The sequence below is a fragment of the Erythrolamprus reginae genome, chromosome 1, assembly GCF_031021105.1.
Source record: "Erythrolamprus reginae isolate rEryReg1 chromosome 1, rEryReg1.hap1, whole genome shotgun sequence".
In the NCBI taxonomy this organism is placed as follows: Eukaryota; Metazoa; Chordata; class Lepidosauria; order Squamata; family Dipsadidae; genus Erythrolamprus; species Erythrolamprus reginae.
Genome location: NC_091950.1, coordinates 85,878,383 through 85,903,520, shown reverse-complemented (window position 1 = coordinate 85,903,520; position 25,138 = coordinate 85,878,383). Strand labels below are relative to the sequence as shown.

The 25,138-nt window shown below is 44.8% G+C and overlaps 1 protein-coding gene across 1 annotated transcript; it reads right to left on the bottom strand.

Moving 5' to 3' along the window:
• Positions 1-1,249: 1,249 nt before the first annotated feature.
• Positions 1,250-24,590, bottom strand: JMJD7 (jumonji domain containing 7). The gene is made up of 8 exons (XM_070734340.1): positions 24,465-24,590; positions 22,078-22,231; positions 21,174-21,427; positions 19,377-19,433; positions 18,293-18,388; positions 11,302-11,378; positions 9,484-9,643; positions 1,250-1,458 (listed from the first exon to the last, which is right to left on the bottom strand). Exons 1-8 carry the CDS (start codon positions 24,541-24,543, stop codon positions 1,358-1,360), a joined length of 978 nt encoding a protein of 325 aa, XP_070590441.1. The 5' UTR covers positions 24,544-24,590; the 3' UTR covers positions 1,250-1,357.
• Positions 24,591-25,138: the final 548 nt, after the last annotated feature.

Genomic DNA, 25,138 nt, shown 5'->3' with positions numbered 1-25,138 from the left:
TAGACCCTTCTTAAAACCTCCAGTAATGAAATACCCACAACTTCTAGAGGCAAGTTGTTCCACAGATTAATTGCTCACAGGACATTTCTCCTTAATTCCAGGTTGCTTCTCTCATTGATTAGTTTCCATTCATTGTTTCTTTTCCTGCTCTCTGGTGCTTTGGAAAACAAGTTGACCCCCTCTACTTTGTGGCAACCACTCAAAAACTGGAATACTATCATGTGCCCCCAGTTCTTCTTTTTGCTAGACTAGCCAAACCCAAATCCTGCAACCGTTCTTGATGTTTCAGTCTCCAGGCCTTTAATCATCTTAGTTGCACTTTTTTGAACTTTTTCCAAAGTTTCAATATCTTTTTTATGTGGTGACCAAAACCGGGTACAGTATTCCAGGTGTAGTCTTACTAAGGCTTTATAAAGTGGTAGTAATATCTCATATGATTTTTATTCTATGCATGTTTATACAACCAAGGATTGTATTGGCTTTTTTGGCTGCTGCTACACACTGCTGGCTCACATTTCGGTGATTGTCCACTAAGACTCCAAGATACCTCGCTTACTGTTTTTGAGTCAGGTTTTGCTCAATCTGTAGTTGTACCTTTGGTTTTTCCTGCCTAGGTATAAAAACCTTGCTTTTCTCCACATTAAATTTTATTTTGTTGGATTGGGCCCATTGTTCAAGACTGTCAAGATCTTTTTGGATCCTGAATTTGTCTTCTGGGGCTGGCTATTCCTGCCAGCTCAGTGTCATCTCCAAATTTGAGAAGTTCCCCTTCTATTCCTTGTGCCCAAGATGGAATCTTGTGGTACTCCACCGCTTACTCCCTCTGACATGTAGAAGTAGTACCATTAAGGATGAGTCGTGTGTGGTTTGTCAGCCAGTTACAAATTAATTGGTGTTTTTCTAGCTTACCAAGTAATTTGTGGTCTACTTTGTCAAATATCTTACTGAAGTCTAAATATACTATGTCCACAGCATTTTGCTGGCCTACTAATTTAGTCACTTCGTTAAAGAATGAAGTAAGATTGGTTTGGCATGATCTTTTTTAACAAACCCATGCTAGCTTTTAGCTGTAACATTGTTTCTAGATGTTTGTAGATCTGCTTAATTTTTAAGATAATATTGTTACCTTAATCAGAAAATGATTTGGTAATTGAGAGTGATGAGACAAAACATTTCATTGAAAATAGGAAAACAGCTGTTTTGACCAACAGCTCCTATAATAATGCATTCATATGATATAAAAATTGCATTTTGTCTTTATGAGGTCAATTATGAAATTATTTATTTAAATTACATGAATAAATATATACAAAAATTGTAAGCACAGTTCCATATCAGATGTAAAAGGTTAGCTGTTTCAAGAGGAATCCAAGATCGGTTGTGCAGCTTTAGTGAGAGAATCCAACAGCTGATAATAGGAGTATTTTAGATCATATTCCATATCATACCAATAATTCACTGAGGAAGAAAGAAAAAGACTTTTAAAACTATTAATAGTATTCTTACCCCATAATTTAAGCTTTATAATGAACTCTGTGATTCAATGCAAATTAAAAAACAAACATACAGATAACCTGCAGATTCTACCCTTAATATTATTACCAATTCTCAACCAAACACTGGGCTTTTAAGAGATTCTGTTCTTGGAACCTTGGAAGGAAGTAATCCAATTGTTCTGCCCATTATAAATAAATTGAGCCGTGAGATTTTAACAATTCTGCTTCAATAAACAACTTTATTACTAGCAATAGTTACACATGGCTATAACAGCATTCTGATACAGTTATTATTTTCAAATGTAATCTAGTTTTATATATTTTTCATGGAAACAGAATTTATTTATTTATTTTTAAAGGGTGTAAAGTAGGGAGATCATATAGAGTCCATTGTGAAGATGATCTTTAAATGGACATAACCAAGGTAGTCCTTGCTTAACTATGTTAATTAGGAGTGCAATTTTGACTGCTAAGCAATGTGGTTGTAAACAGCAATGTTACGTAGGCTCATCCCTCAGCAACCACAATTCCAGCAGTCCTCATGGCTGTTGTTAAGTGTGGACCCCTTTGCAATGCCCGGCAAGCTTCTTACAAGCAAAATTCATGGAAAAGCTGGCAGGAAGAACCGTTGTACCTACCTGAACGGTCTTCTCAGTGCACTGGAAGGAGAGTCCAACATGGGTAATACTCCAATTCTATTGGTAGAGACTGAGTTAAAATTTACATATTAATGAGCACCGCCCGCTCTGCTCTCCCCATGAGCCAGTTTTAAAACGAAGAAACATAGTAAGAGGATAACCAATTTTTATTGTTAACAACTAATAACTGACTAACTGCCTACTCCGGCGTCCCTGCACCCAAAACTATACCGGGTGGGTTTGGACTCTCCTTCCAGTGCACTGAGAAGACCGTTCAGGTAGGTACAACGGTTCTTCTCCATTGCATCTGGAAGGAGAGTCCAACATGGGATATACCAGAGATTTACGGCCCATGGGAGGGAAAAGGTCTTGTCAGGGACGTTGGAGATAAACAAACTCTTTGTAACACACGTCTCCCAAATGCGGAAGCGAAGGAGTCCAACTTATAATGTCGTATGAAAGTCGACGGAGCCGACCACGTTGCAGCTCTACAGATGTCGTCTATGGACGCCTGGGTGGCCCAGGCTGCTGAAGTCGCCGCACTCCTCGTCGAGTGAGCAGTCACTCCCGGTGGAACCGATTGGTTACGAGCTCTGTATGCCTCCCCAATACAGTCCCTGATCCAACGACTAATGGAGCTTGATGAGAGTCCAAGTCCCTTTTTATCCGAAGAGAATGAAACAAACAACTTTTCCGTCTTCCGAAAACTCTCTGTGCGTCTCACGTAAATCTTGACCGCACGGCGTACATCGATCTTATGCCATCGCAATTCCGATGGGTGATTGCCATGGGTGCAAAAATCAGGCAGGATGAGTTCCTGTTTCCTGTGGAACTCTGAATTTACCTTCGGTATAAATGAAGGGTCCAGTCTCAGCACCACTCGGTCAGGGTAAAATACACAAAGGTCAGGTCGCACTGACAATGCCGCTATTTCTGACACTCTTCGAGCCGACGTAATAGCTACTAGGAAGGCTGTCTTGATCGACAAGAGTCGCAATGGTATGGATCTCAACGGTTCAAACGGTGGCTTTGTCAAGGCCTTAAGGACCAGTTGAAGGTCCCATGACAGAAACCTCCGGATGGGCGGGGAATGTTGGTTTACAGCTCCCTGTAGAAAATCCTTAATCCAAGGATGGTAAGCCAAGGAACGGACTCCCTCAACCGGTATCACGGTCGCGAGGGCCGCCACATGCCGTTTAAGTGTATTAGGGGCTAAGCCCCGATCCAGTCCAGTCTGCAGGAACTCTAGAACTGTAATTACTGAGGCCTGTCCAGTATTGATTTGGTGTTTGTCGCAGAAGCTGCAGAAGGCCGCCCATGTCGTCTGATAAATCCGAGAGGTAGATGGATGCCTTGCCACCTGCATGGTGTCGATGACCTTTTCCGGTAGTTTTAATCCTCGTAACCTGACCCGTTCAAGTGCCAAACGGTCAGTTGAAGCCACTGGGGATCTGGATGTTGTAGGTTCCCCTGGCTGAGGGATATCATCCGGTCCGGAATTCTCCAAGGGGCTGACACCAACAATGTCACCAGGTCGGAGAACCACGGACGTCGAGGCCAATGAGGAGCCACCAGCAACACCTCCGCTCTCTCTTTTAGGATCTTTTCCACTACTCTCGGTAGAAGGTTCGTTGGCGGAAAGGCATAGAGAAGTCCTGGTGGCCAGGCCGACAGGAGAGCGTTGACCCCTTCTGCGCCCCGTTCTGGAAACCTCGTGTAGAACCTCGGGAGTTGAGCGTTCCTGGGGCTGGCAAATAGGTCCACTAGTGGAAGGCCAAACCGACTCACCACCTGTTGAAACAGGACCGGATCCAGTCTCCACTCTGACGGATCCAAGGTAGAGCGGCTCAGCCAATCCGCCTGCGTATTGGAGATCCCCGTGATGTGCTCCGCTGCTAGAGACCGCAGATGTTGTTCGGCCCAGCGGAATAGTGCTTCCGTCTCCTCCATGAGACGCCGCGACCTTGTGCCCCCTTGGTGATTCAAGTGAGCTCTGGTCGCCACATTGTCCGTGAGCACCAGCACGTGCTGTCGATGAACCAGGGATGCAAATGTCTTTAGCGCTAGGAAAACAGCTTTTAATTCCAGAAAGTTTATGTTGACCGCTGAGAGGTCCTCCGCAGTCCACAGTCCCTGAGCCATGTGAGCTCCAATGTGAGCTCCCCATCCAGTAAGACTGGCGTCGGTGGTCAAAATGACCTGATCTGTTATCTGGAAGGCGGATCCCCTGCTTATGGCGGCAGATGTCCACCATTGGAGGGATTCCCGGACTCTCTGTGGTAAGCAGACTTGTCTGTGTGAGTGACTCACCTTGCTCCTCTGAGCAGGAAGCAGGAACCACTGTAATGTCCTGATATGGAACCTGGTCCAGGGAACGATGCCAGTGGCTGACACCAGGGTCCCCAGTATTTTTGACAGCAGTGACAATGGTACTGGTCCTTTGTGAAGACCGGAAATTAATCGCCGGATATTGTCTTGTCTCTCCGGTGACAATGACACCGTGCCCTCTTGAGTGTCGATAATGGCTCCCAGGTGTAGCAGTCTGGTAGTAGGCACTAGCTGGCTTTTCTCCACATTGATTGTGAAGCCATGTAGTTCCAAGGTGTGAACAGTCTCTTTGAGCTCTCTCTCTGCCGCTACCTGGGATCTGGACAAGATGATTATGTCATCCAGCCATCAGTCTGATGGATCGAGCTCTTAAGCTGGCAGTCAGTACGTCCAGGAGCTTTGTAAACGTCCTGGGGGCCGAGGACAGGCCGAATGGCATGGCCCTGTATTGATAGTGCTTCCCTTCGGTGAAAAATCTGAGGAACCTGCGATGGTCCGGATGGATAGGGACATGCAGGTATGCCTCCTTGAGATCGATAGATGTTAAAATGTCCCGGTATCGAATGGAAGCTAGAATGGTCTGCAAGGAGTGCATCCTGAACCTTCGGTACTTTATGAAAAGGTTCAGTTGCTTCAGGTTGAGGATCAACCTGCAGCCTCCTGAGGGTTTGGGAACGATGAAAATCATGGAGTAAAATCCCTTGCCCTCATCCTGTTGCGGCACCAATTCTATGGCCTGGATTTCTAACAGATGTGAGATTTCTTTGCGCAACTGCAATTTCTTTGGAATGTCCCTTGGGATGGGGCAACGTATGAAACGGCTGGGAGGTGTTTGGATGAATTCCAATCGGAGTCCTTGTGTAACTGTTGCTATGGCCCACCTGTCGGAGGAAGTCGCCTGCCAGGCCTTGCAGAACCCCTGCAGCTTCCCTCCGATTGGCTGCGGGCCGGTCGCGTCATTTCGTGCGTTTGAACCCTCTTTGAGAGTTTCCACGAAAGGGCCTCCTGGACTGATGATAGCCCCTTGTCCTATCTTGAAAGGAGCCACGGTCACTCCTATAGGACTGCTGGTTGTATTGTCCCTGGGAGAAGGAACGTTGGTGTTGAGCGGAACCGGTGGAAGTCTCCCAGCGAAAGGACTGCCGCCTTGAATATGGCGTGAACCTCCTATCCGGCCTCCTGTGAGCTCTAGGAAGTACCTTCCTCTTATCTTTGTCTTCCACTAAAACCTTCTCCAACAAGTCCCCAAAGAGGGTGGAACCTTGGAAGGGACCGGAGGCTAGGCGCCACTTAGATTTAAGATCTGCCTGCCAGTTCCGTAGCCACAGCAGGCGGCGTGATGACAATGTGGTTGCCATGCTTCTAGTGGCGAACTTGGCCGCATGAAGAGTGGCGTCCGCCGAAAATTCTGTCGCCGCCAGTAGCTTACTTAAGTCCTGGCGGAGGCGCCCGTCCTCGGGCCCTAGGCGGGATTGCATTTCCTTGATCCACATGAGGGAAGCGCGGTTGATGAATGACGCTGCTGCTGCAGCCTGAAATCCCCAGCCAGACATCTGGTGGGCCTTACGGAGTAATGTCTCCGCCTTCCTCTCCTCCGGTCTTAAGCATTCCCCGGTTTCTGAGGGAACCAACGCGCTGGAGACAAGCGTAACGACCGGCTGGTCGATTGGGGGAAATTCGAGCAGCTTTTCCACCTCCTCGTCGAAGGTATAAAATTTCCTCTCGAGGGTGGAAGGTCCCTGAGCCACCGCAGGCTGCTGCCAAGGTCTTTTAATCCCCTTTACGAAAATGCCTGATGCAGGAAAATGGTCGGACTCGGGTTGAGGCTCGTCCAGTAGCGAGGCTGAAGTTTGACCCGACTCAGTGGCTTCTGGAGTCTTATCTGAGCCCGGCAGGTTCATCACTTGCTTGGCCTTAGACAATAAGGTTCTGAAGAGTGCTGGCTTGAACAAGCCAACCGAAGGGGCCTGTTCTGGTGCAGCCTCATCCTCGGAAAAGCCATACTCCGGTTCACTTTCCTCAAACTGCTCTTGTTCTTCCAATAAAGAGCCAAAACCCGAGGGGGGCGGAGCCGACCATGCGTCTGTCGTGTGTTGGGGAGGCCCTCCATACTGTTGCACCCCGGGAGCCATGCCCTGCGAGTACACATTTGCGATAAGGTCCTGCAGGTCTGGGGGTAAATTGTGCCACGCCCCGGGCTGGGACCGCAAGCCCGCCGCTGTGGGCGTGAAGGTAGCTGTTGGCCCCTGGAGGCCTCGTGGTGCCTGTGTTGCTGAAGCTGGTCTGGCCCAGGATGTGCTGGGTGAGGGCATAACTTGAGGCAGGGGTAGAAACTGCCTATCTGGTGACCAGTCCTTCTCAGGCGTAACCCCTGTAGGCCCAAAGGTGGATGGGGTCCAAAGGATGCCTCTGAGTCAGAGGAAGACCCCCTGGAGGCGATTGAAGTGCTGCTTCCAGCTTTTGTTCTAGCGCCTTAATGCGCTTTTCAGCCTCTTTAATGGAGGAGGAGGAGGAAGATGAATGCTTTGTTTTTTCCTTGGCCTTCCCCTTCCCCTTGTCTTTAGGGATGGCAGGAGAGCCTGTGACCTCCTTTCCCTGATGCTCCTCCATAGTACTCACGGTTGGGAGTGAAATATATCAGGCTAAATGTTGGCTGACCTCCGGTGGCTTGGTTCTTGCCTGCCTCGTCAGCAAAAACTCCCAAAAATGGCATCTCGGGTCTCCCCGGGCCCGCGCCTGCACACTAGAGCCATCTAGCTCATTCGCGCCCTTTGCTGCCCGACCAAGTACTTTTCGCGCCAAAGGCGCTTGCCGCTCTAGCCGCTACTTAAAATGGCGGCGCCCAGCCTCCGCGCCCCTCCGGACCGCTGCTGGGTCCCTCCGTCGCCGGCCGGTTGGAAAATGGGGCTTCCTCGCCCTCTCCCGGCTCTCCAGGCTGGTTCCCGCCCGCTACGACCCCGCGAGGGGTTCTGGCGGTTGCGGCGGCTGCGGCGGCTGCGGCAGTAGCTGCTCCGGCTTCGCCGGCAGCTTTGAGACGCTCCGATCTCCCTGCGTCTGCTGCGGCTCCGGCGCTGACCTCCTTGTCAGCTGTAAGGCGCTCGGCTTTCCTCGCTCCGTGCGAGACGCCTTCAAGCCTCCCAGTGGGGGGGGCGGACCCCCCCACCTTTGGCTGACAGCCCCAGTATGGTCTCGGAGACCAGGGACCCCCAGGCTGGGTGCTTCTCTACGGGGTGCTCCCACTGGGGGAAAGCCAACAACCCCGTTGGGGGTGTTGCCCACTGAGGGTAGAGACCCCTGACCGTCTGCTCCTCTTCCATTTGCAGCGTCTGAAACACAAAGAAAAGGATTAAAACGGTAACAACATTTTACAGAATTATTTTTATTAATTTAAGGTTACTAAAACCCCTAAGCTACAACTCAGTATGTCTCTACTCTAAGACTGAGTTTTAAAACTGGCTCATGGGGAGAGCAGAGGGGGCGGTGCTCATTAATATGTAAATTTTAACTCAGTCTCTACCAATAGAATTGGAGTATTACCCATGTTGGACTCTCCTTCCAGATGCAATGGAGAAGCACCAAATCCTGAGCAAGCTAGCAAGCAGGCTGGCGGGCAGTTAAGTGGCTGCCGTGGCATGGCACAAGCGGAGAATAGGTGCTATAAGTTGCAGAAGATGAGCAGGTGGCTGCAATGTGAATGCAGTCATGTGAGCATGGTATGGCGTACATGGGGAGTAGGTGCTAATGGCAGGTGCACACTACGCTATATGAGTTCCCTTGGATTGTGTGCTCCATAGCTGGGTTCCTCAGGAGACAAAGCAGCAGAAGTCAACGCATAGTGGTAGAACATGAACTTCCCAATTAAAATACAGTAGTCCCTCACCTATCGCTGGTGTTACGTTCCAGACCTGGCCGCGATAGGTGAAATCCGCGATGGGGAATTTATCGACTGATAGTACTTATTTAAGTATTTATATTGTAATTGTTTGGTAAGTTTTCATTGTTTTAAGTGTTTATAAACCCTTCCCACACAGTATTTATTTTAGATACAGTATTTAAATATAGTATTTACAATTTTAGATTTTTTTTTTTAAAGCCTGCCGATAGAGTTCGGCGGGCTGTTTAAATCTGCCGATCGACTTCCTCAGAAACCCGCGATGAAGTGAAGCCGCAATAGGTGAAGCGCGGTATAGCGAGGGACTACTGTACATCATTATTTTCAGATCTCACGTGTTCAAGAGCTGGTTTGGATCCTGAGTTGCCTTCTATAAAATAAATATTATTTCAAGTGGAAGTCGTAACTACTGGAAGATAGTTTTTGACAATTCTTTCTTTTGCAATCTCCTCAAGGTCATTGAACATGTGACCTTGAAGGTGAAGCCAGATCTATGGCTACAAGTGGTTTGCTTTGAATTGATCACAATATCTCTCCTGCTGGATAAGTGTAATAACCTTTTAAAGATCCCTATGCTCATCTAATGCTCTTACTCTTGGTTTTACATTCTTTAAGCTTCTTGTCTTTTATATGTACTTTCAGTTTTAATACATATATCCTATATATCTAGGTTTTCATTTTTTTTCTTTTTTTATTGTAAATTCTGGTGTGTTTTCTATGCTTTTAAACTGACTACATCCCACACTTCTTATACTGGCCTACGATGATAATAAAGATTTGATTTGATATTTTGAAATTACATTGAATGCAATCTAACTGAAGACAGAAGAAATTGGCAATAGCCTCACGGTATTTTTACAGCCCTCTCTAAGCGGTTTACAGAATCAGCCGATTATCCACAACAATCTGGGTCCTCATTATACCCACCTCAGAAGGATGGAAGGCTGAATCAATCTTCAGCCGGTGGTGAGATTTGAACTGCTGAAGTACAGCTAGCAGTTAGCTGAAGTAGCCTGCAGTGCTGCACTCTAACCACTGTGCCACCCTGGCTCTTGTTTAATATTGACATTAAAATCTGGTGAGCTTGTAGCTATTATAAATTAAAAGATAACTTTGGCATTTTTCTTACCTGCTATGCAGCCATGTGATTGCTGAACATGATGGAACCAAAGAGAAGGAAGATACAACATTTCACCAGACTTCACAGTACATCTTAAGGGCTTTGCCTGAGCATATTCTGGGTATTGTTTCAGATCTGGATTTAAAGGATCTAAAGGGATCCAGGGTACCTTTGTGGATGAAAGGTTAATGATATTGATAGCTATTAATAAGATAGTTATTTCTTCCAGAATTGAATCATTTTTTTCTTTTTAAGTGAAATATTTATTATTATTATTATTATTATTATTATTATTATTATTATTATTATTAATTAGATTTGTATGCCGCCCCTCTCCGTAGACTCAGGGCAGCATACATTTAAAAAGCTCTGAAAATAGAATCCTGCAGAATTATTAAGCAATACAACCAAATATAAAAAGGATTTTTAAAAAACAATTAGTGTGGAGATGGGACAGAGTCCCAGAAGGACAACCATCACTGCCGTCCTACACCAATCTGGGCTTTATGGCAAAGTGGCTACATGGAAGTCTCACCTCAGTGCAAAGCACTTGAAAGCCCACTTGGAGTTTGCAAAATAAAAAATAAAAACAACCCACCCACCCACCCCCATATAATAGACACTGAGACTGTGAGGAACAAGGTTCTCTGGTCTGATGAAACCAAGATTGAACTATTTGGCCTCAATTCTAAACATTATATCAGAGGACTGCTCATCATCTGCTCAGCATCATCCAACAGCGAAGGATGGGAGTGGCAGCATCATGATGTGAGGGTGTTTTTCAGCAGCAGGGACTAGGAGACTGGTCAGGGTTGAGAGGAAGCTGAATGGAGCAAAGTACAGACTTATCCTCAATGGAAACCTGTTCCACGGAGCTCAGGATCTCAAAATGGGCCGAAGGCTCACTTTCCAATAGGTGTCATGGCCCTATCAGTGCCTGAGTCCGAGGTGGAGAATGAGACCAAAGCTAGGGAAACAACTGGAGGAGCAGGACGAGACAGTCCAGGGTCCCTCAAGCCTGAGAAGGATCGCCAGTGAGAGAGGGCACAGGAGGACCAGGCGAGGGGGGAAGACAGGGCAGGCAGCGAAGCAGATGAGGAATTAATAATAATAATAATAATAATAATAATAATAATAATAATTTATTAGATTTGTATACCACCCCTCTCCGAAGCCTTGGGGCGGTTCACAACAATGATAAAAACAATATTATAGTGGCACAAATCTAATATTAAAAGAAATAACTAAAACCCTATCATATTAAAACCAGACAACACATACATACCAAACATAAATTATAAGGAGCCTGGGGGAAAGATGTCTCAAATCCCCCATGCCTGGCGGTATAGCTGGGTCTTGAGTAGTTTACGGAAGATAAGGAGGGTGGGAGCAGTTCTAATCTCCGGGGGGAGTTGATTCCAGAGGGCTGGGGCCGCCAGAGAGAAGGCTCTTCCCCTGGGGCCCGCCAGACGACATTGTTTAGTCGACGGGACCCGGAGAAGGCCAACTCTGTGGGACCTTATCGGTCGCTGGGATTCGTGCGGTAGCAGGCGGTTCCGGAGGTACTCTGGTCCAATGCCATGTAGGGCTTTAAAGGTCATAACCAACACTTTGAAATGTGACCGGAAACTGATCGGCAGCCAATGCAGGCCACGGACTTTCACACACACACACACACAGAGTCTGATCTCTGAGCACGGAGAATGGAGAGGAGGCGGAATCAGCGCAGAGCAACCCGACCGATTCTGGAGGAGGTTCATGAAAATATTTTTAAACTAATAAGATATAAACATAGGTTTATAAAGTAGACTTAAAAGTTATACCTACCTTCTCTGCTGTTTTATCTTCCAGAATATCAAATGACCCATCTTCTGAGATGTCGTAAGTTGCTGGTGGATATAACTCTGGAACATGAATTACATATGGAAGCGTATTGCTTACGATTAACTCTGCAGTTCACACACTGTGCATGTGCTACAGCACCTCAGGGCAATGTGGCAAACTCACAGGAGCACCATGGGGTATTTCATCACTTAATACAGATTGTTACCCTAAAACAGATTGTTTTACTGGGAATTATTTTTATCAGAAATCTGAAGTTGAATTTATATATAGCTTTGGGGAGAGGGGATATTTATGTATTTATTTATTTCTATAAATATAAAAAATCATATATGTCCACATATAATCACCTGTTTTAATACTGAGGACAAATTAGGCATTCTGTGGGAATGCAAGACTGGAATTCCCTTTTCCTGCCTTTCTTTTTAAGCCACACTGGGAAGAAGAATTTGGAATGGGGCCATAGCACAGCATAAATATAGTTTAATTCTCTGATTAATCAATCCAAATTCTAGCTCCCCGATATACGAGGGTCGCCCAGAAAAGTAATGCATCACATTTTTTTTCTTCAACAATTATTTATTTATTTGTTTATTAATCAGATTTGTATGCTGCCCCTCTCCGCAGACTCGGGGCGGCTAACAGCAATAATAATACAATGTAAACAAATCTAATATTTAAGTTAATTTAAAACCCCAATTTAGAAACCAATCATACATATCATGCATAAATTTTTATAAGCCTAGGGGGAGGGAAAGTCTCAATTCCCCCATGCCTGATGACAGAGGTGGGTTTTAAGGAGCTTACGAAAGGCAAGGAGGGTGGGGGCAACTCTGATATCTGGGGGGAGTTGGTTCCAAAGGGTCGGGGTCACCACAGAGAAGGCTCTTCCCCTGGGTCCTGCCAAACAACAGTGGAGAAGGCCAACTCTGTGGGACCTAACTGGTCGCTGGGATTCGTGTGGCAGAAGGCGGTCACAGAGATATCCTGGTCCGGTGCCATGAAGGGCTTTATAGGTCATAACCAACACTTTGAATTGTGACCGGAAACTGATTGGCAACCAATGCAGACTGTGGAGTGTTGGTGTGACATGGGCATATTTAGGAAAGCCCATGACTGCTCTCACAGCTGCATTCTGCATGACCTGAAGTTTCCAAACACTTTTCAAAGGTAGCCCCATGTAGAGAGCATTACAGTAGTCGAGCCTCGAGGTGATGAAGGCATGAGTGGCTGTGAGCAGTGACTCCCGGTCCAAATAGGGCTGCAACTGGTGCACCAGGCGAACCTGGGCAAACGCCCCCCTCGCCACAGCTGAACACAATGAAACTTACACACAAGAAAGAATGATGTTTCTTCTGCACTCCCTATTTTTCCACGTAATCTCTGTCCTGTTCTATGGCCTTCCTCCAGCGAGTCACACAAGGGCATGTATGCCCTGTCGGTACCACTCCTTGTTCTAATGGCCTCACCCTCTGTTCTTCTGTTCTGTTCTTCTAATGGCCTCACTCTGTTCTTCTGTTCTGTTCTGTTCTTCTAATGGCCTCACCCTCTGTGCCCAGGACTAACCGTACTTCTCTCAACTGTAAATTCCCCATAAACTGTACACAAACGTTTGTGAATGTTCCCAACAGTTTCTTTATCTGCAGTGAGAAGTTCAATGACGACACGCTGCTTGTAACATACACCAACTATAGATGCCATTTCAAAACACTGCTGCAGCTACGCTATCTATCTGAAGAAACGCAAAATTTACACACACACTCCTGACAATTCAAATAACGTATATCTAATGTTTTGCATTCGTACCATTACTGTAGGCTGGGGGGGAAAAACGTGATGCATTACTTTCTGGGCAGCTATCGTATATCAGCATTGGAAATTTTTAACCATAATATCTCCCCTTCAAAGTTAACAGAAATTTCAGAAGAAGGGAATTTATCAAGGAGTCGACCCTCCCCACCCCCCTTATCAACAGCATCATTCTAAAATGTCCCCACTTTCATGCAGATGCTTTTATAAATATTTTAAAAGCAGGAAAGAAATCACAAATCCTATGTAACCCCTGGTTTGGTTACTGATTTTTTTTTCTTCCAGAAATTGTGTCAAAAGTTCGAGATCTAGAGCAGTGTTTCCCAACCTTGGCAACTTTGGTTTCCGGTCACAATTCAATTCAAAGTGTTGGTTATGACCTATAAAGCCCTTCATGGCACCGGACCAGAATATCTTCGGGACCACCTTCTGCCGCAGGAATCCCAGCGACCGGTTAGGTCCCACAGAGTTGGCCTTCTCCGGGTCCCGTCAACTAAGCAATGTCGTCTGGCGGGACCCAGGGGAAGAGCCTTCTTTGTGGTGGCTCTGACCCTCTGGAACCAGCTCCCCCCTGAGATTAGGACTGCCCCCACCTTCCTTGCCTTTCGTAAACTTCTTAAAACCCACCTCTGCCGTCAGGCATGGGAGAATTGAAACATCTCCCCCTGCCCATGTTGTTTTGGTGTTTGATAGATTGTGTGCTTGTTTTTTTATATATATTGGGGTTACTTTTATGAATTTTTTAACCTAAAACTGTAATTAGATTGGTCTAGGTCCTCAACAGTCAGGATTCAGGCCCGGCTACAGCACGGAAACGGCTTTGGTCGCGCTGATGGATGATCTCTGGCGGGCCCGGGACAGGGGTTTATCCTCTGTCCTGGTGCTTCTTGACCTCTCAGCGGCTTTCGATACCATCGACCATGGTATCCTTCTGCGCCAGCTGGAGGGGTTGGGAGTGGGAGGCACTGTTCTTCAGTGGTTCTCCTCCTACCTCTCTGGTCGGTCGCAGTCGGTGTTAGTGGGGGGTCAGAGGTCGACCTCTAGGTTACTCCCTTGTGGGGTGCCTCAGGGGTCGGTCCTCTCCCCCCTACTATTTAATATCTACATGAAACCGCTGGGTGAGATCATCCAAGGGCATGGGGTGAGGTATCATCAATATGCAGATGATACCCAGCTTTACATCTCCACCCCTTGTCCAGCCAGCGAAGCAGTGGAAGTGATGTGCCGGTGCTTGGAGGCTGTTGGGGTCTGGATGGGTGTCAACAGACTCAAACTCAACCCGGATAAGACGGAGTGGCTGTGGGTTTTGCCTCCCAAGGACAATTCTCTACATGGGGCTACCTTTGAAAAGTGTTCGGAAACTTCAGATCGTGCAGAATGCAGCTGCGAGAGCTATCATGGGCTTTCCTAAATATGCCCATGTCACACCAACACTCCGCAGTCTGCATTGGTTGCCGATCAGTTTCCGGTCACAATTCAAAGTGTTGGTTATGACCTATAAAGCCCCTCATGGCACCGGACCAGAATATGTCCGGGACCGCCTTCTGCCGCACGAATCCCAGCGACCAGTTAGGTCCCACAGAGTTGGCCTTCTCCGGGTCCGGTCAACTAAACAATGTCGTTTGGCGGGACCCAGGGGAAGAGCCTTCTCTGTGGCGGCCCCGACCCTTTGGAACCAACTCCCCCCAGATATCAGAGTTGCCCCCACCCTCCTAGCCTTTCGTAAGCTCCTTAAAACCCACCTCTGTCGTCAGGCATGGGGGAATTGACCTTTTCCCTCCCCCTAGGCTTATAAAATTTATGTATGGTATGCTAGTATGTATGATTGGTTTTTAAATTGGGGTTTTATAAATTAATTAAATATTAGATTTGTTACATTGTATCATTATTGCTGTGAGCCGCCCCCAGTCTGCGGAGAGGGGCGGCATACAAATCTGATAAATAAATGAATGAATGAATGAATGAATGAATGAATGAATGAATGAATGAATAAATAAATAAATAAATAAATATTAGATTTGTCACTATGTACTGTTTTTGCCATTGTTGTGAGCCGCCCCGAGTCTGCGGAGAGGGGCGGCATATAAATCCAATAAATCTAATCTAAATCTAATCTAACTTAAAGATATTTGGACTTCAACTCCCAGAATTCCCCAGCCAGCAAATATCTTCTAGTTGCCAAGGTTGGGAAACATTGATCTGGAGTATAGCCTTTCCAGCACGATGTGTTCCACATGTTTGAGGAATATAACCAGTGATGGGCTACCAAAACTTTTACTACCACACTGTGGGCGTGGCTTATGCATTTTGTTTCAACATCTTTCAGTGCAAATTGGATATTCTGGGGTGAAGCTCCATTTTCACTACCCCACTGCGTTCCCCCCCATCCGGGCAGTAGCCCACCGCTGATTATGTACTATATAAAGTGTATGTATGTACGCACGCACAGCTCTTCTAAATTTATACACATTCAACCTCATTTCCAGAGCCCAGAAGGGAAAAAAAGGGAAAAAATTAAATTTTGCTACCGGTACTGTGTACCTGACCGTACCCGTAGGAGCCCACCACTGAATATAACTGTCAAAATGCTCAGCCCACAAAACTATTGTTCCAATAACCTATAGCAGTGTTTCCCAACCTTGGCCACTTGAAGATATCTGGACTTCAACTCCCAGAATTCCCCAGCCAGCATTTGCTGGCTGGGGAATTCTGGGAATTGAAGTCCAAATATCTTCAAGTGGCCACGGTTGGGAAACACTGACCTATAGAGCCGTTATGGTGAGCCTACGGCCCACGTGCCATAGATGGCATGCAGAGCCCTCTCTGTGGACATGTGAACCATCGCCCCAGCTCAGCTCCACCGGGCATTCGCATGTGCCAGCTGGTTTTCGGATATTTGCCACACATGCATGGGGAGTGGGGCACATGTCAGAGAAGCGTGGTGGGGGTCACACGCACATGCGCAGGGGCAGAGCACACGCAAAGGTTGTGCGTGCATATGCAAGGGGCGGGGCATGCGGGCATTGCATTATAGGTGTGCACATACGAGCTTTTGGCACACAACAACAAAAAGGCATCATTGCTATAGAATAACAGGTTTGGGAAAGTTTATTGTAATCCATTATGCCCATGTACAGGTAGTTACATAGAAACATAGAAGATTGATGGCAGAAAAATACCTCATGGTCCATCTAGTCTGCCTTTATTTTATTTCCTGTACTTTATTTTAGGGTGGATATATGTTTATTGCAGGCATATTTAAATTCAGTTACTGTGGATTTACCAACCACGTCTGCTGGAAGTTTGTTCCAAGCATCTACTACTCTTTCAGTAAAATAATATTTTCTTATGTTGTTTCTGATCTATCTCCCAACTAACCTCAGATTGTGCCCCCTTGTTCTTGTATTCACTTTCCTATTAAAAACACTTCCCTTCTGAACCGTATTTAACCCTTTAACATATTTAAATGTTTCGATCATGTTCCCCCTTTCCCTTCTGTCCTCCAGACCAGTGTTTCCCAACCTTTTTTGAGCCGCGGCACATTATTCACATTTTCAAAATCCTGGGGAACACTGAAAGGGGTGGGGGGTGGGGGTGGGGGGGCTAAAGAAAAGTTTGGACAAAAAAAAAATCTCTTCCTCCATTTTGCTCTATTTCTCCTTCCCTCTTTCTCTCTCTTCCTTCCTTCCCTTCTTTCTCTCCATCCCTTTCTTTCTTCCTCTCTTTTTTGCTCTCTTTCTCTCTCCCTCCTTCCCTCCCTCTGTCTTTCTATCTCCCTTGCTCTCTCTGCCTCTCTTGCTATCTCTCTTTCATTGTCTCTCTTTCTCTCTCTTTCTCTGTCTCTCTTGCTATCTCTTTCTTTCTCTCTCTCTGTCTCTCTTTGTCTCTCTTTCTCTCTTGCTATCTTTCTCTTTCTCTGTCTCTCTTGCTATGTCTCTCTTTCTCTCTCTCTCTGCCTCTCTTGCTATGTCTCTCTCTCTCTGCCTCTTGCTGTCTCTTTCTCTCTCTCTCTTTCTCTCTTGCTATGTCTCTCTTTCTGTCTTTCTCTCTCTCTCTGTCTCTCTTGCTGTCTCTTTCTCTCCCCCCTCTCTCCCTCTCTTTCTCTCTCTCCCTCTCTTGCTATTTCTTTCTCTCTCTTTCTCTCCCTCTTTTGCTATCTCTTTCTCTCCCCCCTCTCTCCCTCTCTCTTTCTCTCAGCAGCCGCAGCAGGTAGTAGCCGTGGGGCGGTGGCAAGGTCGTCAGCTGTGAGGCGGAGCTCCGGAACGGAGGCACCGACGGCGTCTAGCTGCCGCCGTCAGTGCCTCTGTTCCAGAGCTCCGCCTCACAGCTGACCACTCTGCCGCTGCCCCACGGCTACTACCCGCTGCGGCTGCTGAGAGAAAGAGAGAGGGAGAGAGGGGGGAGAGGGGGGCTACTACCCGCTGCCGCTGCCGCTGCTGCCACCATCACCCTCCCGCTGCGCGCCGCCCTTCCGCTGCCGCTACCCTCCCACCAGGCCCCAAAGCTCACCTGCTGCAGCTCCAGCCAGGCGGGGCGCTGCAGTTGCCGGAAAACTTGGAAGGCGCTAAGAAGGAAGCTCAGCTTCCGTTCTCACAACTTTTTGCTCTTCACAAAAAGTTTCGAGACCAGAAGCTGAGCTGCTTTCTTTGCGACACACCTGACCATGTCTCGCGGCACACCAGTGTGCCGTGGCACACCGGTTGGGAAACACTGCTCCAGACTATACAGATTGAGTTCATTAAGTCTTTCCTGGTACGTTTTATGCTTAAGACCTTCCACCATTCTTGTAGCCTGTCTTTGGACCCGTTCAATTTTGTCAATATCTTTTTGTAGGTGAGGTCTCCAGAACTGAACACAGTATTCCAAATGTGGTCTCACCAGCGCTCTATATAGCGGGATCACAATCTCCCTCTTCCTGCTTGTTATCAACTTATTGATAGAGTTGTCGACTTATGACCACAATTGAGGAACTGTGCTATGCTGTTATTTAAAAAAAAACCCACAGTCCCTGATTATCCATGCTTTGCTTAGTTAACTCCCCCCCCCCCCCCCCCCAGTATAGCAAAATATTGGGGACATTGAAGCCCAGGCATTTTTTTTGAATGACTCACAGAATATCAACATCATGTAGCTGACACCATTCCTATCCACATCTCTAAATACCTACTATATGGGATGAAGGGACGATCACTTGGCGGATGCAGCAAAAAATGCTTCTCTCCAGAAATCACGCAGTACAAGTTTTCATAATGGTCTTTGTGTACTAAGATGGGAGGGAGAAAAATGAAAGACTGGGAAAAGGAAGAGGGAACGGTCATTTGTTATCTCCATTATCAGCATAGCACAAAAAGAAAACACAAGCATAAGAGCTAGCATAATTCCATATGCTTGCACTGTCCATGAATTGGGTTGGGGATTTTTTCAGTTTTGCTATGCACCAATCATTTTAAATACAGGTTATAACGATATTCAGCAATCAGGATTTGGGGGGGGGGGACGGGGGGACTCAGCAGATTTCTAGGTAAACCTTTCATTACACAATTGCTCTGCCTGATTCCCTGAATTGAATCCAAGCATCATTGACTGTTATTTGTAATCCCGTGTCTTCTGATCACCCCTCCCACCCACTTCCTTTCCTCCAAAATTCTGTCCAGATGAAGTAACTGCAACGTGGGGGAACTAACGTATTTTTCGGAGCATAAAATAAAAGTATTCACCTGGCTAGCATCCTTAACCTGGTCAGCTTCAGCACATCATTTTATCCCCTGGTTAGGGCTGGAAAAATATTTTTTCGGAGAGAATAATAATGAGTAGCAATGGTACCTCATTAGGGCTGGGGGGGAAAAGCTCCGGGGAAAAAAACTACATTCAGAGTATAAGACGCACCCAACTTTTAGGGGGGAACAAGGGGTGCCTTCAAAAAATATGGTAGGTTCACTTATAGTAACAAGAGTAAAGAAGATATTTTAAATATTGTTCCCCAAAAGCAGAAATTTTCTTTTATTTTTTAAAAGATGTTTTGGCACCCAAATTTGTCTTCCACTTATGAGAATGTCTACAGAGATTATCAGTGATCCAGGTTATGGTTGTCTCAACTGTGCTTTTTCCAAGAGGCAAGTGGACTTTCTGGTTTTTCTTTGAAAACGTTTCACTTCTCATCCAGGAAGCTTCTGAGCTGAAGAAAAACCAGAAAGTCCACTTGCCTCTTGGAAAAGCACCATTGTTGCAGCAGAAAATGATCTCATACGTACATGAAGTCACTGCAGAAGATTCCCCCAGCCAAAAATTCACAGCATCAGGCTTCTTCCCTATTTAAAAAAAAATAAAGTCAAATCAGAAAAAGGTCTGGGTTTCTATTATTTTGCAGATCATCTGGTAAACAATTTTATTTTCACTCAGTCGATTAGCAGCCTTTCTTAACATCTTTTCTAAATAAATCTGGAAGAAACAGCTGTTAATGTCTCAGAAATATATATTATAACTATTACGCATAAGGATGAATAAGTTTATATTCCGAATGCAAGCAGATAAGAACAGAGGCTCATTTTCATTCTGCCCCCCCCCCCCCCTAGCATTTTCCTTAAAGGGCAGGATTTGCTATTTTCAAATCACTCAAGTCTGAGGCTGTGGGCTGAGAGAGTGAGCAGCCCAAACTCAGCCAACTTCCATGGCTAAGGTAGGACCTGATTCATAGTCTCCTGATTTTTGATCTGGTGCTTTAACCACTAGACCAAACTTTTCTTCTATAATAGTGTTTGGTTTGGGAGAAGGGAGAAAGTTAAACTTGAATAAATAATGTAAATGCTTCTAAAGCAGGGATGTCAAACTGGCCCACGGACCAGATGTGTGATGTGCAGGCCACACCCATCCCAGCTCCACGAATGGGAGAAACAGAGAAACATCATGTGGCAGCAACGTGATGCCGTGAGTTTGACACCCGTGTTCTAGAATAACAGAAGAAGCAAATACTGCATTAACTCACATACTAGCAACACTTCACCATCACATAAATTAAATATGGGAATGAGTCTGAACCCAATGGCTTTATCTCTAAACTGGGTAAATGTATTCATGGAATTATTGGACATACTTAGGGATGTCGAAGAACTGCTGATAATACAGATAAAATACAGAAAATACCTACATCGAGGTCCCCAAACTTGGCAACTTTAAGACTTGTAGATTTCAACTCCCAAAGTCTTAAAGTTGCCAAGTTTGAAGACCCCTGACCTACACAAACACTTGCAGTATTTAATGAACTCTGGGGGATGTTGAAATTATGTAATACGATCAATTATTTCTAATTTTATTATATTACACCATTTAGCATATTAGATCTTCAGAAATTCTGCTCATTTTCTGCAAGCACCCACTAAAAAGCAGCAATTCACAGGCTTAAAACCAGCATTTTTGGGGCCATTGAGAACTTCATGGGAAACAACTGTATCTATTGGTGCAGATATATCTACAAAGAGGGACATTGCACAAGGTTGAAAACCTCAACACGGTGATTACAATTGCAAGATCAAAGTCATGCTTCTTTTTATGTATGTTAAAATGCACATTTTGAAATGTAACATGGCTTTGATAGAATGATTACAGCTTCCACTGGATTATTTCACGCTGTCTCATAACGTCCTGTTATGTCACTCCTATAAATGGAAAGAACAACTTGTGGTTTTAGGACTTTATGAAATTCTTTAAAAACCTTGGCCTGCATATGTTTGACAAATTAAACATTTGATTTTTAATTTAGGATACACAGAAAAACATTAACTGCATTTAAAAGCTTAAAATACTTCTGCTAAAGTCTTGGCAGGCAATTTCTATTACAACACACAAAGGCTCTTGGTCATTGTAACCAATAATATCAAAAGGCATATAACTTATTATTAAATTATTTATATGGGAACTACGTGCACAATCATAAAACCATTAATTTTGATTGCAACATCTCCATGAACAATGTAACCTTGGAGCATTGCAAAGCCAGAAAGAAGCTGTCTACTATAGTACCAATTCTGGAATATTAGGATTTTAGCATTTACCCAGTGCTTCGCTCATCCAAGGTATCTCAGGCTCCACATCACCTATCAGTTCAGGAAATTCCTCAGTCAAGTTTGAACACTGTTTCTGCACATAGAACACTCCTGGAGAAGTTGTCTTTTGCTCCAAAATGTCCAAAAAAGCACTGAAAGGCATATGACGCTCCTGTGGCATAACAAACCAGTCCTGATAAACCGCATCAGCATAACCATTGGGGGTTACTGCCACACTAACCAGCTTGGAGTCCATTATTTGCCTGCATAAAAAAATATCACCAGAGATTTATCATTGAGCAAGAAACACAGATTTATGCCAGAAAAAAATAGTTTAGGCAAAAGTGGAAACACACTCTCAGATGTGCTGGAAACATCATCAAGACATCATATAAGTAATTGAGGTGTGTGTGTATATAAGACAGACATACAGATGATAGGCATCTATACATATATATGTATATGTTTTTTTCTGTTGAATCATCCTGGTATACCCAATATGGGAGGAGCTTAATGCTTCCTTTTGTCTCTTGGCCCAACCCAGGGCCATTTCCAAGGTAATTATTTTATTTATTCATAGCTGACACACTATATTTTGTATGTGTAACATGTTTTAGCTGAATCTGAAAATTAAGGGAAACTAGGATAGATCTATTTCGGCCTTGTTCTGGCTTCATCAGCTAGCCATACCCTCACTGGGATTTGAACTAGCAGCCTTTGCCTTGTAATTAACCTCTAGGCTACAGTATCCAATCCCTTCAGCTTTGTACCAGTGTTATATGCTTTTTCTGTCGAATCACCCTGGTCTATCCAATATATATGTATATATATATATGTGTGTGTGTGTGTGTGTATACACACACACACACACACACACACATATATCCCATCTTTATTATTTGTAGCCTCCTACCTCAAATAACCCAAGGTCCACTTCTTCAGAGCCGGCCAATGGTGGAAAGCATTTCTGATTATACATGGTTTGTTTGGACAGATCCATTCCCGGTAGAATTCCAGGGGAGACGGAAGAATATCAAGGTATGGCACTGATTCCGACCAACACAACTCTATTCGCACAGGGGGAAGAAAAAAATCTATGAACACTGCAATCATTTTAGGGATTAACAGCTCTGCCTAAACTTTTTCTTGGAACAGTTCTGCCATTCTTCCCAGAAAATTAGGTAACACACCTGTGAGCATAGTTCCCTCTAAGCTGAGCAGTGAGCAATCGCTCACTTAAAAATCATCATCAACTCAGAGTTTTCCAAACCTGCCCAGAAGCCGAGAGGGAAAGAGTGAGAGGGAAGGAGAGAGAGAGGAAGAGAGGAAGAGAGAGAAACAGATAGAAAAAAGAGAGGAAGGAAAAGAGAAAGAAAAAGAATGGGAGTAAGGAAGAGAGAAAGAAAATCAAAATCTAGTTTGAAACTAGCTCAACTATTTTGATATTGATAGAGTTGCCCTATTATGAGCTCACTGTTATAGACACACAGTACAGTATTTTATTTTGAAATTCTCTGAGGCAAAACAGGCTGAGTTTTTTGTTTGTTTGTTTGTTTGTTTATTTATTTATTTATTATTTCTGTGCCGCCCAGTCCCGAAGGGACTTCCACTATACCTTTCCGCCCACCCAAAAAAAAAAATTAGAGGGAACACTGCCTGTGAGTGGAATAATTTTGATACTGTAATTAATATTTTTTGCTCTGCAAGCTGTGACTGCCAAGTGCCATACCTGAACGGGCTTAGATTTTTGGTAATGTCACATCTGCTTAGCTGTATTTCTACCAGGGCTGTCTTAACAGCATTATGGCTTCCGGGCAAAGCAGTGTATGGAGCCCCTATGATAACTACTCACAGGAATAAAAATGTAAATGATTCATAAAATTAAATATATATTTATTTTATTGGCACTTCCAACAAAATTGGTGTTGAAGCATTACAAACATGTTGTGCAGCAACAACTAATCAACATGATACACATATGAACAATGGCTTGAAAAACACAATACAGCCCATACAGTTGCTGCATTTATATGGCACAAGGTACACTGGAGGGTTAACATTTATTAATATTGCTTCTTCATTGCTTATTTGACCCCTATGACAATCATTAAGTGTTGTACCACATGATTCTTGACAAATGTATATTTTATTTTATGTACGCTGAGAGCATATGCACCAAGACAAATTCCTTGTGTGTCCAATCACACTTGGCCAATAAAAATTCTATTCTATTCTATTCTATATAGATTAGCATGGGGTGTCTATTTTCATGGGGCCCACGGGGAAGTGCCCATCAGGCCCATGTCTTAAGACAGCCCTGATTTCTACCAACTGCCTCATTACAAACTTCATTATCATTGCTTCGTTACAGAATGTACAGCATTCTGTATATCAAGGTTGACTCATCCTTCCATCCTTACGAGGTGGGTAAAATGAGGACCCAGATTGTTGGGGTCAATAGGCTGATTCTGTAAAGAATCTGTCCAGCTTCTATCCTATCCTATTCTATTCCCTTCCACCCTACCCTACCCTGTTCTGAATCCTATTTTGCTCAGCATAACTCCAAATTTTGGAAAGTGTTGTGCTTTAGCAAATATACTGGAAAATGGTCCATGGTTATTATGATCCCCTTGGGGCGCTACCAACTTTGCAATGCAAATATCCAGATGTTCCCTAGATCAATGGTCACCAACCAGTGACCCGTAGACCACCAGTGGTCTATGAGGAAATTTTGGTGGTCCGTGAGAAAAATTATTTGCATTTTAATATTGCACTAAACACTATCCTTTTCATATTCATATTAGTGAAGTCATATTAGTGAATCATATTATTTTTTCATATTTATATTAGTGGTCTGTAGGATTAAAAATTACAAATTTAGTGGTCCCTGAGGTCTGAAAGGTTGGTGACCCCTGCCCAATAGATGGCAGCAAAACTATGCTGGCTTTTTTATTTTGGATGTAGTGATCAGAATTTTTGGTGGTGGTGGTGGTTTTTTGTTTCGCAGGTCTCCAGGGCAGAGAAGGAGAGCCATCCCCCGATCTTGATCACTCCGGCGATTGACAACTTCTACCATGACGCCCCTAAATAATAAAGCCTCCCCCTGTAAAAAGAATGTGGTCTTAAAATCTGCAATATTCAGCATGGTACTAAATCACTATCATTCTCTTTTCTCCCGGTTATTCTTAGTCCATTAAGTAAGATTTTACTTCCAAAAGTGCACTGGTAGAAACAGGGGGAGGAGTAGCTTTCTCTATCTCTACCCTGCCACTCATCCTACCATACACACGGCACGCTCACCCCGGGCTTCGGTGGGAAAATCAGCCAAACAGCGCTTTACCGCTCGCAACGTTCCCTCCTTCCTTTCAGCCTCCGCCATCGGGGAGTCTTATTTGCGCATGCACAGAGATCGCTCCGGCCACGCCCATTCTCAAGCTCCGCCTCGCAGAGGAAGACGCTGCACGCGCCTCATGGCTCCGCCCTCCCGCCCCGGTGGCTGGTGGTGAGGCATTTGTGGCTCGAGCTGACAAGAGCGGCTCGGGCTGCCTCCAGCGGTTTCTCCGTAGGAAAAAAAATATGTGTTAAATATAAACCCCAGAGTGCCCCCCCACACACACAAAAAATAAAATAAAAAGTGTCTAAAATGGTAGTGAATTTCAGTTTCTGCATTTAGGTTCAGTCTCTGAAGACAGAATAATTTGCCTCCTCACACAAGCAAAAAATTGTCATTTATCCATACTTTTTTGGCTTATGTTATTTTAAACAAACTACTATCCTGTACATGTTTGACAATTATATAAATAAACAAATAAATAAACAAATAAATAAATAACAATAAAGTCAATGTAAACTTTTCCAAACTCAACTGCAGAAAAATTGACTTCAGCAACAGTGATCAATGCCTGGAATGCACTACCTGTCTCCCAAAAACTTTAACCTTAGACTGTCTACAGTCGACCTCACCATTCCTAAGA

Bases quoted from the DNA above. Each gene is read 5' to 3' on its own strand.
- JMJD7 (XM_070734340.1), bottom strand. From the start codon at position 24,543: ATGGCGGAGGCTGAAAGGAAGGAGGGAACGTTGCGAGCGGTAAAGCGC. The intron at 18,389-19,376 runs GTACGTATGAGA...CTCCCATCTTAG, and splicing joins ATCTTCTGCAGTGACTTCAT to TACACAAAGACCATTATGAA. The intron at 11,379-18,292 runs GTAGGTATTTAG...TTCATGTTCCAG, and splicing joins TCGTCCCTTCATCCCATATA to AGTTATATCCACCAGCAACT.